Raw genomic sequence first — 19,116 nt, forward strand, 5'->3', positions numbered from 1 at the left:
GTATCATACTATATCATTATTTTAAAAAAAATTTAAAGCAATATTGCTGTTTTATAAGCTATATTTCAATCATGAAAAGACATTGTAAGGTGTTGACATTGTGTTTTTTGTTTGATATATAATTCAAAAATGTATATAATTAAATAAAAAAATGTAAATTGAATAAAATCAAATTTAACAGATTTTGTAATAGCCACTTTGTTGGTCTAATAAGCGTTAACATAAGAATTTTTTATTTTTATTTTATTATTATTTTAATTCTTTTTAATAATATAAACAATATCTTTAAAAACCCCAAAAATCTGCCATTATTTATCATACAATACAATTATTTTAAAAAAATTAAAGCAAATGTATATAATTAAATAAAACAAATTTAAATTGATTTAAAAAAAATATTTTCTGACTGTGTATTATTTCATTAATATAATGTTAATGTATCTTGACATAACATAACATATAAGAAAAAAAAAATGAAGATGTCCGCCCCTCCTTGGAAAATACAATGTAGGCGTTTAAATACTGAAGTGGAAAATAAAAGAAGCTCTTATGCGTTAAATTTGAAGTCAAAAGGTGGCGGCGAAGAAAGAGGCCCAGTGTTTTGTGCCACCCCCATCCATCCACCCACCCATTAGAACAAAGGGGGCCAATGTCGGACAAAAACAGAACCGGAAATGTATAATCTATAAAGAAGTATTCCTGTTTTTTTTTTCATGTGGCTCTGCTTGAAAACAATGCAATTAATTTTAAACATGACAAGTGCAGCGTATGAATATTTCATGTGTGTTTTCGGCACTATGATAGCAAAGCATGGAGGGGGGGGTGGATGGGGGGTGTAATTTGAATGAGGCAGGTGCACCCGCTCACAATAGCTGTCTTCTTGTTAGTCGTGCATATGTAATTATATTAATAAAAGCATGGATAAGAGAAAAAAAAGGTGCATTTTGTTTGGGGTTGCATCTCCTCCCCCCTTCTCTCTCTCTCTCTCTCTCTCTCTCTCTCTCACCCCAACCTTCTCTCCATCTGTGGCCAACTTCTTTGTATGCAGCAGCCTAATAAGAAGCAGACAACATTTTGAGGAGGGAAGCAAAGGAAGGGGGGGTCTGTTGTCTGTGCCCATTTGGAACCCCACAACAGACCTCTACTGCAAATCGGAGTCAGGATTTTGGGAATCACACGCGGATGCTTGGAAGTCTCCACTGGGACAACAGAAAAAAAAATGGCATCCCCGAGCAGAAGAGTGACAGAATGGACTCTCCTGGTTGTGTTGGTCGCTGCGTGGTGGCTTCAAGCAGAAGGACGGAGAGTGAAGCAGCCCCGGTGCCCCTCTGGATGTACCTGTACTAAAGATAATGCCCTGTGTGAGAATGTCCGATCTGTGCCTCACACTTTCCCGTCAGATGTCCTCTCACTGTAAGTAGCTGGTGTTATATTATATGTGTTAATATGCATCATCCTTTTTTTTTTATTGTTTACTACAAATTTTGTCCAGGTCTTTTGTCAAGTCTGGATTCAATGAAATCACAGGAGGAAGCTTTGTACACACACCTGCCCTGCAACTACTGTAAGTATGATTTCATTTGAACATGCATCAGATTACAATTGAATGCATCCCATAATCAGTTCACAGTTCCACATGTCCAAAAGGAGTAGGAAGAAGCAAAGCTTATTAAATCCTACCCCTCCATCTGGTACTTTTACAATCACTAACTGTTACGTTTGTTCACTTCCTGCTTTCCTAATATAATTTAAGTTTTTTTTTAATTTTATTTTATTTTATTTGTCCAAAAGGAGTAGGAAGAAGCAAAGCTTATTAAATCCTACCCCTCCATCTGGTACTTTTACAATCGCTAACTGTTACATTTGTTCACTTCCTGCTTTCCTAATATAATTTAAGTTTTTTTTTTATTTTATTTTATTTTATTTGTCCAAAAGGAGTAGGAAAAAGCAAAGCTTATTAAATACTACCCCTCCATCTGGTACTTTTACAATCGGTAACTGTTACATTTGTTCACTTCCTGCTTTCCTAATATAATTTAAGTTTTTTTTTTATTTTATTTTATTTTATTTGTCCAAAAGGAGTAGGAAGAAGCAAAGCTTATTAAATCCTACCCCTCCATCTGGTACTTTTACAATCGGTAACTGTTACGTTTGTTCACTTCCTGCTTTCCTAATATAATTTAAGTTTTTTTTAAATTTTATTTTATTTTATTTGTCCAAAAGGAGTAGGAAGAAGCAAAGCTTATTAAATCCTACCCCTCCATTTGGTACTTTTACAATCGGTAACTGTTACATTTGTTCACTTCCTGCTTTCCTAATATAATTTAAGTTTTTTTTAAATTTTATTTTATTTTATTTGTCCAAAAGGAGTAGGAAGAAGCAAAGCTTATTAAATCCTACCCCTCTATCTGGTACTTTTACAATCAGTAACTGGTACATTTGTTCACTTCCTGCTTTCCATAATACAGTTTAAGGTTTGTTTTTTTAATGTACCTTGCACCAAAGTACGAGGTGATATGACAATTTAATTTAATTTAATTTAATTTAATTTAATTTAATTTAATTTAATTTAATTTAATTTAATTTAATTTAATTTAATTTAATTTAATTTAATTTAATTTAATTTAATTTAATTTAAAGTATTGGATGACATTTTTAGCTAATTGGTTATTTTTTTAGCTGTTTGAAGATGAACTATATCAGCAAGTTGAAGTATTTGTCATTTTAAAAATAAGGAGTTAGTATGTTCTCTGTAGGCGGCATTATGAATTATCCTTACTGGCCTTTTTTGCAGCACATTTAGCGAGTGAAGATTGCGTTTATAATTATTAGCCCATATTTCAAGTCAATCTAATGCATAATGTAATGCATTTTATTTTAAACATGCATTAATACAAATAATAACACCCTATACTCTCTGTAATTAACTAAATCTACCTGCTGTCGGATGTCATTTATATTATTGTAAACATACATCTGTATAAATAATTAATGCCATAACGTTGCTTATTCTTATTTCCCGCAAATGAGTCTCATGTGCTTGTTTTGTCACCCACAGATTATTCACGGCTAATTCCTTTGACGTAATCGATGAGGATGCTTTCATGGGTCTGCCACATCTGGAATATCTGTGAGTACTTTGTTTTGGAAATGGTGAAGCTCATAAAAAAATGCAGTATTAACAATTAATATTTTTTCACAGATTTATTGAGAATAACAAGATTGCTTCAATATCCCCGTATGCATTCCGCGGCCTGAAGACATTGATTCATCTGTGAGTTCCATCTATCCCCTTACGTGCATTAATAGTGCCTTTGCAGCACAATATTGTCATTGAAAGGCATTTTATTCAGGAAGAGCAGGCTATGAGGCACAACCTAAGTGGTTTTTCTTCCTGTTGTTTGTGACCTTCACTCTTGCAAAAATTTGTATAATATTATAATATTGTAATATATATTATTATATATTATTATTAATTATTAAATTAAAATTATTATTATTAATTACGATTATATATATTATATTAGTATAAGGTTGCTATTAAAGGGCACCTTAAGGTCTCTCTCTATGCTTATTAGACCAACAAAGTGGCTATTACAAAATTGTTAAATTTGATGTTATTCAATTTAAATTTGTTTTATTTAATTATATACATTTTTAAATTTATATATCAAACAAAAAACATAATGTCAACACCTTACAATGTCTTTTCATGCTTGAAATATAGCTTATAAAACAGCAATATTGCTTTAATTTTTTTTAAAATAATTATACAGTATGATAAATAATGGCAGATTTTTTGGTTTTTAAAAATATTGTTTATTGTTAATATTATTTAAAAAAAATTAAAATAATAATAAAATAAAAATAAAAAATTCTTATGTTAACGCTTATTAGACCAACAAAGTGGCTATTTCAAAATCTGTTCAATTTGATGTTATTCAATTTAAATTTGTTTTATTTAATTATATACATTTTTTAATTTATATATCAAACAAATAACATAATGTCAACATCTTATAATGTCTTTTAATGCTTGAAATATAGCTTATAAAACAGCAATATTGCTTAAATTAAAAAAAATAATAATTATACAGTATGATAAATAATGGCAGATTTTTTGGTTTTTAAAAATATAGTTTATTGTTAATATTCTTTAAAATTATTTTAAAATGATAATAAAATTAAAACAAAAAATTCTTACATTAACGTGTTTTAAAAATATTTTAATGATGTTATATAATAAATTGCAGCTGATTATATTTTATGTATTAAAAAAATATATTTCTAAATAATTACAAAATAAATAGTGGCTGAATTTGAGTTTTATTTATTTTACCATTTTAACTTATTTGATTTTGTAATTTAATTTTAATTTTATTTCATTAAAATGTTATTTATTATTTATTTTATTTTTTAAGTCACCCGTTAAACCGCTCTCAATTTGTTGCTGTAGTGCAAAAAAAAACATTTCTAAATAATTTGCAAAAAAAACCAAAAGTGACCTAACCTAATTCAGCAAAGTGTCCTAATCCTTCCAATCTAATAGTACAGCTTGCAGCCACAGAACATTAAACCAATGTGTTGAAGTGCAGTGCTTGGAAATAGCCTGACATGTGAGCGACCTGCAGGTCGAGGCTACATATAACCGTGCCGTCGCCTTCAACAAGGTGACCTATAATCCCTTTTAGCTCGCTCTCTTTTTCCTAAGGTTTGTGGGGGTGCAACTAAACCTTTTAGCTAAATCCCATGCAGATACAGTATATAAAAAAATGTGTGAAAAAATGTAAAACTTGAGGATTAATGATTCTTTTTAGATTGAAACTGATTTCAACCTAAACCAAGCAATGGTGACATTTGCATTTACAACACGTGTAAACAGGATGTGATTTTATTTTAGTAGTGGGTGGAAGTCTGCAGAGTAGTGACTTCCTGGAAGATTGTTCTGAGCATTGCTTCTTAAAAAATATTGCACAACTTTACACGTGTAATGATGTCAATGCTGCAAGTAGGAATTTAGTATTGTGCTGACGAATACGCAATTCCTTTGATTGGGATGCATTATTAAACGGGCTGTCGGAATCTTGTCTCGTCTGCTCAGTAATGGTCTGTTTTAGGGAGTGCAGCAATGGAAAAAAATGCAGAGGAAAGTGAACTCTACGCTCGGTACAGCAAGTCCCAAATAAATAATGCAGCGCTCATGAATTGAAACTCACTTTTCATTTTAATTTTCATTTCAAACAGATAGTCGCTTTTCGAGTTCCGGTTGAAATTGCACATATTTTTCTTTTTTTTTTGCAGGAGCCTGGCTTACAACAACCTTGAGACGTTGCCTAAAGATGTGTTCAAGGGCATGGATGCTTTGACTAAAGTGTGAGTATTCACTCTTTGCCACCCTCCCCAAAAAATGAATGACTCTAGTTACACATATAGTGGCTAGGTGGGTTATTCAACTACAGAAAGTGCCAGGCAATTTCAAGACATTGCATCCCAAGTGTATTTTTTAAGCAGTGATAGGAGGAGGAAAAGTGTGATTATAACCATAGAACATAGAAAAGGATTTACTTCCCAAGTCTTTGGTTTTTTGATCTAACATGTAATGTCCCTCTGATGTACTCGTTCCTGATCCTATCCATCATGGTCACTCCCAATGAGAACCTCAGCATCCTCATCTCTGCTACCTCCGGCTAACATGTAATGTCCCTTTGATGTACTAGTTTCTGATCCTATCCATCATGGTCACTCCCAATGAGAACCTCAGCATCCTCATCTCTGCTACCTCCGGTTAACATGTAATGTCCCTCTGATGTACTCGTTTCTGATCCTATCCATCCTGGTCACTCCCAATGAGAACCTCGGCATCCTCATCTCTGCTACCTCCGATTAACATTTAATGTCCCTCTGATGTACTCGTTTCTGATCCTATCCATCCTGGTCATTCCCAATGAGAACCTCGGCATCTTTATCTCTGCTACCTCCGGCTAACATGTAATGTCCCTCTGATGTACTCGTTCCTGATCCTATCCATCATGGTCACTCCCAATGAGAACCTCAGCATCCTCATCTCTGCTACCTCCGGCTAACATGTAATGTCCCTCTGATGTACTCGTTTCTGATCCTATCCATCATGGTCACTCCCAATGAGAACCTCAGCATCCTCATCTCTGCTACCTCTGGCTAACATGTAATGTCCCTTTGATGTACTCGTTTCTGATCCTATCCATCATGGTCACTCCCAATGAGAACCTCGGCATCCCCATCTCTGCTACCTCCAGTTCTGCTTCCTGTCTTTTCTTGGGTGGTCTCCCCACACTTATATAATCATGTGTAATGTGATGCTATTAAAACCAAGGGATCTGCGAGGCAACAACCTGATATGCGACTGCAAGCTGAAGTGGCTGGTGGAGTGGATGCACCAAACCAACGCCACACTGGACCAGATCTACTGCAGCGGACCCCCCATTCATCAGGGCAAGAAGATCAACGACCTGCTGCCGCACTCCTTCGACTGCATCACATCAGGTATCGTCCTGTAGCATAACGTTTATTTATAGAGTGAAAATGGGCGCTTGTTTCCTCTTGCAGAGTTCGCCGCCTATCAATCGCTGAAGTTCGAGTCCATTTCCGTGGAGTCGTTCACCTTGGGAAAAGACCAGTTTGTTGTGTTTGCGCAACCGTTTTCCGGCACGTGCAGCTTCATTGAATGGGATCACGTGGAAATGACCTTCAGGAGTTTCGACACCATTGAAAGTGAGTGGAATCAGGACCGCGATCAGCAATCTAGCGGAGTAACAATTCATTGGCGTTGCTTTTCCAGGCACTTCCACTGTGGTCTGCAAGCCCATGGTGATCGAACACCATCTTTTCGTCATCGTCGCGCAGCTCTTCGGCGGCTCCCACATTTATAAACGCGACATCTCCGCCAACAAGTTCATCAAAATCCAAGACATCGACATTCTGAAAATCCGCAAACCGAACGACATTGAAATCTTCATGATTGACGGGGAGTCATTCTTCGTCATTGCGGACAGCTCCAAGGTTGCCAGTTTTTGTCTTGTCCCATTTCAAGATCTTACATCCGGAGTCTTCATTTCAAACCCATTCTTATAGGCCGGCTCCACAACCGTGTACAAATGGAATGGCAACGGATTCTACTCCCATCAGTCACTCCATCCGTGGTACCGAGACACAGATGTGGAATACCTGGAGATTTCCAACAAACCCCACTTGATTTTGTCCAGCAGCTCCCAGAGACCTGTGGTTTATCAGTGGAACAGGGGCTTGAAGCAGTTTGACCGCAGGACTGATCTCCCTGACATGGAGGATGTGTTCTCCGTGAAACACTTCCGGGTTAAAGGTAAGTTAGATTTACTGTCCAATGAAAATGCAGAGTACTTGATTGTGAAGTGAGTGTGAATGGTTGTTTGTCTATATGTGCCCTGTGATTGGCTGGCTGGCCACCAGTCCAGGGTGTACCCCGACTCTCGCCCAAAGACAACTGGGATAGGCTCCAGCAACCCCGCGACCCTTGTGAGGATAAGCGGTATAAAATAAATGAATGAATGTTTAAGTGGTTAGCGCACAGGTCTCACAGCAAGGGGACCCAAGTTCAATCCCACCCTCGGCCATCTCTGTGTGGAGTTTGCATGTTCTCCCCGTGCATGCGTGGGTTTTCTCCGGGTACTCCGGTTTCCTCCCACATTCCAAAAACATGCTAGGTTAATTAGCGACTCCAAATTGTCCATAGGTATGAATGTGAGTGTGAATGGTTGTTTGTCTATATGTGCCCTGTGATTGGCTGGCTGGCCACCAGTCCAGGGTGTACCCCGCCTCTCGCCCGAAGACAGCTGGGATAGGCTCCAGCACCCCGGCAATTAACCTATGTTTTTGGAATGCTAGGTTAATTAGCGACTCCAAATTGTCCATAGGTATGAATGTGAGTGTGAATGGTTGTTTGACTATATGTGCCCTGTGATTGGCTGGCTGGCGACCAGTCCAGGGTGTACCCCGCCTCTCGCCCAAAGACAGCTAGGATAGGCTCCAGCACTCCCTGCGACCCTCGTGAGGATAAGCGGTAGAAAATTAATGAATGAATGTTTAAGTTTAGCACGGCGGTAAAGTGGTTAGCGCGCAGGCCTTACAGCTAGTAGAGTTCAATTCCACTCTCTGCCATCTCTGTGTGGAGTTTGCATGTTCTCCCCGTGCATGCGTGGGTTTTCTCCGGGTTACTGTAAGTCTCTAAATCAGGGGTCTCAAACACGCGGCCTGCGGGCCAAATGAGGCCTCCGCCTTGATATGAAAGTTTAATGTTGGCCCGCGCAAGTTTGATATGGATGCTGTATGGTATCATGTACCCAGAAAAAATTATTACGTTTGATTAATGTTCATGTTAAAGGTTAAATAACTGTTAATAGTTATCCTCCCTATCCGTGTGGAAGTGGTAAGTTTTTGGCTATTTAAGTTGAAAGGAAATAACTTGAAGGCTACCGTTTAGGTCGCTAGCTCTCTAGTTTGCGAGTTAGCATGTGTCTCAAGACCCTGCAGTTGCGCAATATGTTGTAAATAAAAAGAGTATAAATGTGATTATAGTCGTGTTTTGTCATGTCTACAGGGCTCTAATAATGCTTTGTTCATTTTAATCTGAAAAAAATCATTTGTCTACCCACCAACTATATGTGGTTTCTTAAGTTTTTATTATTTGTTGTTTTATTATTATTATTATATTTATTTATTACTGATTGATTGATTTTCTTTATTCTTGATTTATTTATTTATTTTTCATGTTATTTTGTGCAGAAAAAATTAAGATATTTGAGAACAGTGGAATGTTTTATCAGAGCTTTTATTGTATAAAATCCGAACCAAAGCACTTTTTGGTCCTTTTGTCCCTGTTACTAGGAGATCTGTTTATATGCCTGACAAGATTCATCGGGGACTCCAAGGTGATGCGTTGGGACGGCGCCATGTTCAAGGAGGTCCAGACGTTCCCGTCTCGCGGATCTATGGTCTTCCAGCCCGTCTCCATTGGCAACTGGCAGTACGCCATTCTGGGGAGCGATTACTCGCTGACGCAGATATACCAATGGGACGCCAAGAGGGGCCACTTTGTGCCATCCCAAGAACTGAGCCTCCAGGCCCCAAGGGGATTTTCTTTAGTGTCAGTGGACGGTCGAGAGTTTCTGATAGCATCCAGCTTTAAGGGGAAGACGCAGATATACGAGCACCTCATGATCGATCTTAGCAATTAAATCCACATAAAAAATTATTAAATTCGACCGCAATTTTCCAGGAAATATATTCCTCTAAAGTCGGATTTTGGACTACAAACACCTCAGCGAAATCTGTACATATATTTTGCTTTTTCTTTGTTTTTTTTTTAACACGGGCAAAAAAAAAAAAAAAAACACCAAAAGAACATTCACTGAAAAAGCGGACTCACATTGAAAGCATCACCATCGTTCGTTGTCATAGTTACAGCTGGCTTGTTTTGTCGTGGTTAACTTCTTTTTACACTTGTGTGACAAGATTATTGTTTTGCTTTTATGTCTCAATATTAACAGGAGTTAGCTTCTTTTTACACTTTTTACACAAATTTAAATAATTATACCGTATGATAAATAACAGCAGATTTTTTTTTGTTTTTAAAAATATTGTTAATATTATTTTAAAAAATAAAAAAAATAAAAATAAAAAAATATTTTTTACAAAATATTTTAAAGCTGTTATATAATAAATAGCGGCTAATTTAAGAAAATATATTTCAAAATTATTACAAAATAGCAAAATAATGTCACACAAGCAAAGTGGCTATTTTAAGTTTTTATCTCATGATTATGACTTTAATGTCATAATTTTGAGTTTTTATCTCATGATTATGATTTTTTATCTCATAGTTATGAGTTCATCTCATAATTTCAACTTTCTTATCTCATAATTTCAACATTTTCATCTCATAATGTTAGATGTTGAATGTTAGAATTAGACCCCGGAATGGATGATTTGTTAATTCTTTTATTCATATTATAAGGAAAGAATTGTTTCAGATACTCAAGTTAAGTGTTTGTGATTGCACAACTGACATTAGCAATAATTTAGCATCAGAATAAGTAGTGGTGGTCCATGGAGAAAATCATATTCAGAAGAGACACTTTGAACTGATCTCCATTTATTGTAGTTACGCAAGACTCCATGCATGATGCAGACGCTCACAGTGTCGCTGTTTGGATGAATGACCTTCTAGAAGCATCCCACTACCGGTATCCCACCTCACTCTCTTTTCACTTGCTCTTTTTTTTCGCCTCGTTGGACAAAAAAAAAAAAAAAAAGCATTGTTGTTATTCCACTGTGTCAACTAACAACCTTACTGACAACAACTTGCCAAATACAGTACAATATTTACTCTTATTTTTATGATGTTGTATAAAGTAATTTATATATACTTTTTTTTTTAGATAGTTTTATTTTGGATAAGTTAGATGTTAGTATAGTAAAGACTCATTGTTAAATGTGATGTTTGGGAAAAAATTAAAATAAAAAAAAATCTGAATTATTGATTGATTTACTGTATATAATGTACTTTCTTATCAAGGTTTTATTGTCTCGGCATAAAACACAGACTGAATGGTTAAATATGGCTGAAATTAAGCTTATAGTACTTTTACAAGGGGTTTATGACGTCACGCTACATTGTTGGTACAGTACAATATTTACTTTTATTTTTTATGATGCTGTATAAAGTAATTTATATATACAGGGTTTTTTTGATAGTTTTATTTTGGATAAGATAGATGTTAGGATAGTAAAGACTCATTGTTAAATGTGATGCTTGGGAAAAAAATAAAATTAAAAAAAATCTGAATTATTGATTAATTTACTGTATATAATGTACTTTATCAAGGTTTTATTGTAAAAAAAATATGGCTAAATATGGCTGAAATTAAGCTTGTAGTGCTTTTACATGGGGTTTATGACGTCACGCTACATTGTATGCATGTAAATTATGAAATAGTTCACAATTGTCATCAAATCAAAGGTTTATTGTTAATAATGTGACTTTAATGACATATCCCACGTCATGCGAAATGTTTGTAAAAGAGAATTTATTTGTTTACAGTAACCAGTAGCTGGTTCGATTGCGTAACGGTTGGTTGTTCAGAGCACTGTTTTGAAGTGCTCACTGCTGCCCCGTGCGGCTAAAAGCAAGCACTGCATGAGTGTGTACCTACCCAAGGTTAGTCATTAACTTTCCCCTTTTCGAGTCACTTCTGTCCGAACCAAGAGCCGACAGTGGCCGTGTCGAGGCATGCTGCTGCCCGGCCCGCACATCTCACCATGGATGACCGCAACCACTACCCACAGGAGAGCGCTTTAACCGCGGTTGACCATGTCACCGTGGTGTTCCACAAAGTTGCCAGTCATGGCGACAGTAGCAGCGCCGGTGATGGCAGCGGAGACGACCACGATGGCCGGTGTTGGAACGAGGCTAAGCGGACTGAAGAAAAGGCTAATTTGCGTGACTACGACTGGGATGCTGAGAAGGAGACAGGCGGCCCAAAGTTGCCCGAGGAGGGCGAAGAGAGAGGAGCTCTCTGCCCGCCGGCGTTCTGTGTCAACACGAAGGCAGCAGCATCCGTTGGCGAGAGTGGGAGCCAAGGTTTTTTTTTTACATTTTAACTTTTACATAATTTATCGCTGTATTTTTTTTCCTCCCAAAATAGCAGTTATATATTTTTCATTAAAAAAGACTTCCTGTTTTAATTTGCCACCGCGTGACGTCACTGAACAGCGATTAAGTGCTGTCACGTGACTGATGTTAGCTTAAACGCAACGCTGCTGTAATACTAACGGTCGGTCACAGCATCTCGCATTTTAGCTAAAATTTACAATCAACATTACAAACACCGGAGCCAAATTTTTTAAAGATATAATCTTAACTGCTTGGTTCAGCGGTTTTACGCTTTTATTTTACGCTTTTGTGTATATATTTTTTATATTTACAGCCGTGTGACGTCACTGTGACGGAGCTGATGTTTGCTAACATCAGTTGGATGTCCAATTTAGCTTTACCATAACCAAAGTCACTAAACGATATAATGCTCAATGTTTATTTGAGCACTTGTATTATAGTATATATAATATATATATAAGTTATAAGTTGAAAGCGTAAATACTGTACGTCATCATGGATCAATGGTAGGTACTAAGGTCATGTAACTGACGTTAGCTAACCACAATAGTTATCTAACTTAGCATCACATATTTTCACCAATATGGTAGTTTTTCATAACTTATTAGCAATATTGAAGGCAATTTGGGAACAACATAATTAATTATACGTTTAGTATTTATATGAATGCATAGTTGTATAATATTTTTGGATTAAAAATCGTGTGACGTCACCTAGCTAGCCATCAGTCTGTTAGCATCACAGATGCTTAAAGCTTAAATTTGTACTTCCAGACACTAATTTGACTTGTAGTTCAACAATAGTCATGTCATAGTTTACCCCTTTTTGGCAATTTAATTCATCACAAGTCATGTGGAATTAGTGTAATTATTACAAAAAGGCTGAGTGAATAGTTAGCTTTGTTTTTACCATACCATATATGGCCCCATATTAGAAATAACCCCTCAATGTGTTGCAATACTACAACTATGGGCGTTTATTTTGTTATAAAAGCATGACTTATACTGGATTCTATCACATTGTGAAACTGTACGTGTGTATGTGCCATTATTTCATCACGACACTGCATTGCATTGCTTCACCAATGACAAAGAAACAGGTTGTCTTCGGAACTGAACAAGGAAATGAGATAGCGTTACACCTTGTGATTCATATCTCCTACCAGCAACCGACTGCACCTTGTCCAACAATCTGGCCTTTATCTGAGCAAAGGCCCCCTACAGGATAGCACAAAGACACAATGGATGTAATATAATCTTGGCAAATATATATCGCTACAGGATTTGCACATAACTGTCTTGAGATGTTTTGTGTTTGCAAGTCCAGTAGCGTACTACTCAGCATGGGATTGACATTTTCAATGTTTTCTTTCTTTCTTTCTTTCCCCCCAGGAAAGCCAAAGAAATGTCCTGGGAAGGGTTTGTTCTATGCCTTCTTGTCCACTGTCTTCTTTTCCCTGATTTCCTTGTTGGTGAAGACAATCAAGGACGTGCACGCTCTAGAGATCAGTGGATTTCGTTGCTTCTTCCAAATGCTCTTCATTGTGCCATTACTCATCTACCACAAGTAAGCATGATGGTGAAACTAAGTCACTCTTAAAATTACCTTTATTTACCTTTAATTTTGCATAATGTGTAGCCTAAAGTCATATTTAAAATCTAGTAAGCCAACAAATGACCATATCTAGGTATGAAAACAATACATTTTTATTGTTACTCATGCAAAATAATTCCATCGTTTATATTTCATGGAGATTAAAAAAAAACGTGACTGTTAAAAAAAAAAAAAAAATCCTGAAAAAATATTTTTGTAGTTTATAATGAAAATAAGCCACTTAAATATTGTGGCATTAACTGATGTGATTTTTAATAAATATGTCATTTTTACGTTCAATTCCACCCTCGGCCATCTCTGTGTGGAGTTTGCATGTTCTCCCCGTGCATGCGTGGGTTTTCTTCCGGGTACTCCGGTTTCCTCCCACATTCCAAAAACATGCTAGGTTAATTAGCGACTCCAAATTGTCCATAGGTATGAATGTGAGTGTGAATGGTTGTTTGTCTATATGTGCCCTGTGATTGGCTGGCTGGCCACCAGTCCAGGGTGTACCCCGCCTCTTGCCCAAAGACAGCTGGGATAGGCTCCAGCACCCTGTGACCTTTGTGAGGATAAGCGGTAGAAAATGAATGAATACATTTATTCGGATGATATTTTGACTTTATTCTCATAACATTACAACTTTTTCTGCAACCTAAATTTCCAAAAATTCTACAAAAAGTTTATTCGTTATTTTGTTTGTTTCTTATATTTCAACTTATATATATATATTAAAACATGTTTTTGTCTTTATTATTTCAATTACTAAAATGACTATGGATGTCGGATATTGGCTTTTTTGCCGAAAACCGATATGCCAATATTTTGTACAACTCTGAATTGTCGATACCGATATGTGTAACGCGCAGACCTCACAGCTAGGAGACCGGGTTCAATTCCACCCTCGGCCATCTCTGTGACCCTCGTGAGGAAAAGCGGTAGAGAATGAATGAATGTTACTCGTTTTTCCATATTTTGTGGAGATAAAAAAAACATGACTGTTGAAAAAAAATAATGAAAAAATATTTTTGTAGTTTATGATGAAAATAAGCCACTTAAATATTGTGGCATTACTTGATTTGTGTTTAATAGTGATGTGATTTTAAATAACTATGTCATTTGTAGCGTGCAGGCCACAAAGCTAGGAGACCCAAGTTTGATTCCACCCTCGGCGATCTCTCTGTGGAGTTAGTTTGCATGAATGCATGAATGTCATTTTTACCTGTTTTGATTACTAAAATAAATAGAAAACAAACATCTCAAAACATAATAATGCTCTGACACCAACCAGAAATAAACACAAAAGTTTGTTATATTTATCTTCACATCCAATTTATTTTGATTCTCTCAATACTGAGTAATATTTCTTAATTGTGCTTGAGATTATGCTTCCTATAATGGCTTTATTGATTAAAAAAAATACTTTAGATTGGATGATGACTCACCAACATGTCCTTCCGTCTATTGTCCTTCCATCCATGCATCTTTTTTTTTTTTTAATCCACCCTCCACAAGATTATCTTTGGACCACTTTCCAGCAACAGTATCCATCACCTGTGTCATCTCTCTTACTCAAAATGTAGTTTACATTGACTTCCACTGTCGCACAGCATCCATTTTCCTCCACCCGTCATCCCATTCATCCATCACCGTCATATCTGTGTCCCTGCAGGACGGGCTTCCTGGGTCCACGGGATAAACGTATATATCTGATGCTGCGGGGGTTTCTCGGCTCCAACGCGATGATGCTGCTCTTCTACGCTGTTCAGCAGATGCCGTTGGCTGATGCCACTGTTATTATGTTCAGGTGAGGGTAGAACAAGTCACAGAATCAAACATTTGTCACTTTTTCCTCCCGCTTCCCATCATTCTTTGTTTTTCTCTGCACCCATAGTAATCCAGTCTTCACCTCACTGCTGGCTTGGATATTCCTAAAGGAGAAGTGTACGCTCTGGGATTGCGTCTTCACCGTTTTTACCCTCACGGGGGTCATACTCATTGCCAGGCCGCCATTTCTCTTTGGGGAGCATATCCAAGGCATCGAGGGCAACTACACAAACCACATCAAGGGGACCATTGCCGCCTTTGCAGGTGATTTAATAAGTGCTCGATAGATTCATCATTTGAGTTGCAAAGCAGGTATATTTGGGGTCGAGAGATTGATACATGCAAACTAATAACTGGCAGCAAATGACTTATCGCCCAACATGTGTCACTCTGGGTAAATGTACTTTAAAGGTAACAATGCCAATTTTTAAAAAGCCGAGTCAAACAAAGTTTTGAGCGTGATTATTGATTTTATATTCAATGTGTTTCCACATTAGGAATTAAAAAATGAGCAATTATTTGGTATTTTTTGTTTTAGAAAAAGGGGGTTGTCTTATATTCATGGTGGTATTCAGTACAGTACAGTCATCCCTCACTCCAATCATAAATAAATGATCAATAAAAATGATAAATGATGGCCTATTAGTCAAAAAGACAAGTTATGTAGTGTTGTACTGATGCCTAGTTAGATTACCTTACCATAATATTACATTTAACCAGCCACGGCATGTTTGACATGACAGAGTGAAAAAAGTTATCCTCCCATTTCGTGTGGAAGTGGTAAGTTTTGGGCATTTCTCTTTGTCCTGCTTTCCCGCTCTGTTGGAAACACTTTCATATGTTTAGAATAAGTAAATAAGAGAGGCTAACTAGTTAGCTCAGTAGCTTGCTATGCTAGCAGCGGTCATCACTTATGTCCCTATAGTGATCCCATAGACTGCGTAATGTGGTGTAAGCCACATGTAAAAAGAATAACAGGAGTGTAAAGGTGACTATAGGGGTGTTATTTCATGTCTACCGGGCTCTAATAATGTTAAAAAAACATATTTAGAAAGTCATAAACAGGTTTCTATGCTTCATTTATTGATATTTGTAGAATTTTCTAATATGTGGAAATTCACATGGGCGGCACGGCGGTCAAGTGGTTAGTGCACAGACCTCAGCTCGGAGACCAGGGTTCACTTCCACCCTCGGCTTTCCTCCCACATTCCAAAAACATGCTAGGTTAATTAGCGACTCCAAATTGTCCATAGGTATGAATGTGAGTGTGAATGGTTGTTTGTCTATATGTGCCCTGTGATTGGCTGGCTGGCCACCAGTCCAGGGTGTACCCCGCCTCTCGCATGAAGACAGCTGGGATAGGCTCCAGCACCCCCCGCGACCCTCGCGAGGGGAAAAGCGGTAGAAAATGAATGAATATCTACATTTGGCCTCACAGCTAGGAGACCAGGGTTCAATTCCACCCTCTGTCATCTCTGTGTGGAGTTTGCATGTTCTCCCCGTGCATGCGTGGGTTTTCTCCGGGTACTCCGGTTTCCTCCCACATTCCAAAAACATGCTAGGTTAATTGGCGACTCCAAATTGTCCATAGGTATGAATGTGAGTGTGAATGGTTGTTTGTCTATATGTGCCCTGTGATTGGCTGGCCACCAGTCCAGGGTGTAAAGCCAACAGCATAGATATTTACATGTTTTTTTTTTTTTTACATGTGTTTTTATTTGGCGTGCCAAATGAATAGCCTTGTCAGGCCGGATGTTGCCCGTGCGCCACCTATTGCGAACCTCTGTTAGACACTTCCCGGAAACCTGTCACCACTTTTGTGTTCTTCCACAGGAGCAATCGGGGCTGCTTGCACGATGGTCGTCCTGCGCAAGATCGGGAAGAGCGTCCACTACTACCTCTCAGTGTGGTATTACGCCGTCATCGGCTTCATCCAGTGCATCATCATGGTCACCGTCCTTGGCGAATGGAAACTGCCGTACTGCGGCCAAGACCGCTGGATGCTGATGCTCATCGCCGTCCTGGGAATCGCCGGCCAGTCCTTCCTAACCAAGGCCCTGCAGCTGGAGAAGGCCGGCCCCGTGGCCCTGATGCGAACCGTGGATGTCGTTCTCGCTTTCTTCTTCCAGTTCATCTTCCTCGGACGCACGCCGACCTGGTTGAGCCTCGGGGGGGCGCTGTGTATTGTTTTGAGCACCAGCGGTGTGGCGATGAAGAAGTGGTTCCACAGCTCACGCAAAAGCTGAACACAAGCGCTTAACACAAATAGTACGGCTATTTATTTATCCCGGTTCACCATTTCCTGTTGTGTTCTTTACTTGTTTTGACCTAGAAGATGTTACTTTGGCAAATAAGAGTAAGACAAGCATGTTTCGGTGGGGGGGCTTTCTTCAGTCACTTCAGTATCAACCACTGCTGCCTATTTAAGTGCAATAGAGTTCAATTTCACCGCAGTGGTGGCAACCCTGTGGCTCGTGGGCCGTACACAGTTACAATATTTGACCCAAAAAAAAAAATTTTTTTGTAATTTAGAAATGGACCTTGGAGGATTTTAAAAAGAACTTCAGGCCCTACCCGTGCTTGACACCAAAGATAGCCTTAGCTCAGTATGCTTTATGAGCCTGAATGAAGTAAAAACCAAAGCCAGCAGTAGGACCGTTCACTGTGTCAAAAAAAAGGTCTTAAAACTATTACAAAAATGTTGTGATGTAATGCACCGCACACCAGCAGTTGTAGCACTTAAATAAACTACAAATGCAAAATTTGACTAATCATGGAAAAACACAATTAATTGTTATTTTACAATTACTTTTGATAGAATAGAAAATCTATTTGAATGTCCTCTTGTGAACAATGATGTCCCCAAAGCTTACTTAGTATAGCATAACAGCGCCTCCTCTTGTTGTAGATGGTACTGCACTCTATTTAGTATTATGATTCACATACAAATATGCCCATACTTAACATAAACATTATTTAAGCTAGCGGTGGAACGCTTGTTATATACGTTGTTTGGATCAAGTCAAGTAGGATTCTCTCAGGGATCGCTACAAGTAATTACTTTTTTTTTGTCTTTCTACGAAATATGCCGTAACTTAAAGAGCAATTTTGCATTTTTTTTTTTTCTTGCAGCCATTTGGGGTAAAAAAAAAAAAAAAGCAAAATTGCTTCAGTTGATAATTAAGTGCCTTGAACTCATGGACAAAAAAAAAAAAAATCACATATAACATGGCCGAACATCGAGTGGTTAGCATGTAGGCCATACAGTCAAGTGGCTGAAAAGACATGGGTTCGATTCTCCGCTTGTGTGGAGTTTGCATGTTCTCCCCATTCATGCGTTGGTTTTCTCCGGTTTCCGTTTTCCCACATTTCAAAAACATGCTAGGTTAATTGGCGACTCCAAATTGTCTATATTGTTTGTCTATATGTGCCCTGTGATTGGCTGGCTGGCAACCAGTCCAGGGTGTACCCCGCCTCTTGCCTGAAGACAGCTGGGATAGGCTCCAGCATACCCACGAATTTAGTGAGGATAAGCAGCATAGAAAATGTATAGATAGAGCCAAAGAAGCTAAAAATAGAACGTGGAGACGTCCCCTGGGTCTTAACTCCTGCCTCATTTTATTGGGGGGGCGGTTTCATACTCTTATGTCATTCAATTGACTTATCATGTACTGAATATTTAAAGTTGTGCGTTTTCTATTGTAATGAGGGTTACTTAAGTTTTTATCCACAAGTATATATCTGTTACCATTATTTTTCGCACAAAATGACAATGCCGAAAATAATATATACATGCAAAATTAGATGTATATTGTGGCTTGTTTTCATGCTACCAAAAATAAACAATTAGAAAGTAGAATTTATTTTTTTTGACTTGCAATGCACTCAAGTAATGTTTAACATATTTACATTGTATAGTTATTCTGTCATTTATGACATGATATATACTGTATATGGATTTAGGATGGATTTAGTTCAGTAATAAAAAAATACTTCAGACCTTATTCATT

The 19,116-nt window shown here is 37.6% G+C and overlaps 2 protein-coding genes across 2 annotated transcripts; both read left to right on the forward strand.

The window, feature by feature from the left end:
* Window positions 1-1,089: 1,089 nt before the first annotated feature.
* Window positions 1,090-10,753, forward strand: lgi1b (leucine-rich, glioma inactivated 1b). The gene is made up of 10 exons (XM_078788727.1): window positions 1,090-1,413; window positions 1,493-1,564; window positions 3,059-3,130; window positions 3,203-3,274; window positions 5,302-5,373; window positions 6,353-6,522; window positions 6,586-6,750; window positions 6,818-7,038; window positions 7,111-7,357; window positions 8,899-10,753. Exons 1-10 carry the CDS (start codon window positions 1,220-1,222, stop codon window positions 9,246-9,248), a joined length of 1,635 nt encoding a protein of 544 aa, XP_078644853.1. The 5' UTR covers window positions 1,090-1,219; the 3' UTR covers window positions 9,249-10,753.
* Window positions 10,754-11,189: 436 nt separating this feature from the next.
* slc35g1 (solute carrier family 35 member G1) lies at window positions 11,190-19,116 on the forward strand. The gene is made up of 5 exons (XM_058062553.2): window positions 11,190-11,653; window positions 13,078-13,252; window positions 14,952-15,086; window positions 15,174-15,370; window positions 16,940-19,116. Exons 1-5 carry the CDS (start codon window positions 11,332-11,334, stop codon window positions 17,350-17,352), a joined length of 1,242 nt encoding a protein of 413 aa, XP_057918536.2. The 5' UTR covers window positions 11,190-11,331; the 3' UTR covers window positions 17,353-19,116.

The sequence above is a fragment of the Doryrhamphus excisus genome, unplaced genomic scaffold, assembly GCF_037039965.1.
Source record: "Doryrhamphus excisus strain RoL-2023G ecotype Guam unplaced genomic scaffold, RoL_Dexc_Guam_v1.1 HiC_scaffold_24, whole genome shotgun sequence".
NCBI lineage: Eukaryota > Metazoa > Chordata > Actinopteri > Syngnathiformes > Syngnathidae > Doryrhamphus > Doryrhamphus excisus.

Excerpts from the sequence above, each read along its gene's own strand:
- lgi1b (XM_078788727.1), top strand. The coding sequence starts at position 1,220 with ATGGCATCCCCGAGCAGAAGAGTGACAGAATGGACTCTCCTGGTTGTG. Across the intron at positions 1,565-3,058 it reads ACACCTGCCCTGCAACTACT|ATTATTCACGGCTAATTCCT; the intron begins GTAAGTATGATT and ends TGTCACCCACAG. Across the intron at positions 6,523-6,585 it reads CTTCGACTGCATCACATCAG|AGTTCGCCGCCTATCAATCG; the intron begins GTATCGTCCTGT and ends TTCCTCTTGCAG.
- slc35g1 (XM_058062553.2), top strand. The coding sequence starts at position 11,332 with ATGGATGACCGCAACCACTACCCACAGGAGAGCGCTTTAACCGCGGTT. Across the intron at positions 13,253-14,951 it reads CCATTACTCATCTACCACAA|GACGGGCTTCCTGGGTCCAC; the intron begins GTAAGCATGATG and ends GTGTCCCTGCAG. Across the intron at positions 15,087-15,173 it reads GCCACTGTTATTATGTTCAG|TAATCCAGTCTTCACCTCAC; the intron begins GTGAGGGTAGAA and ends CTGCACCCATAG.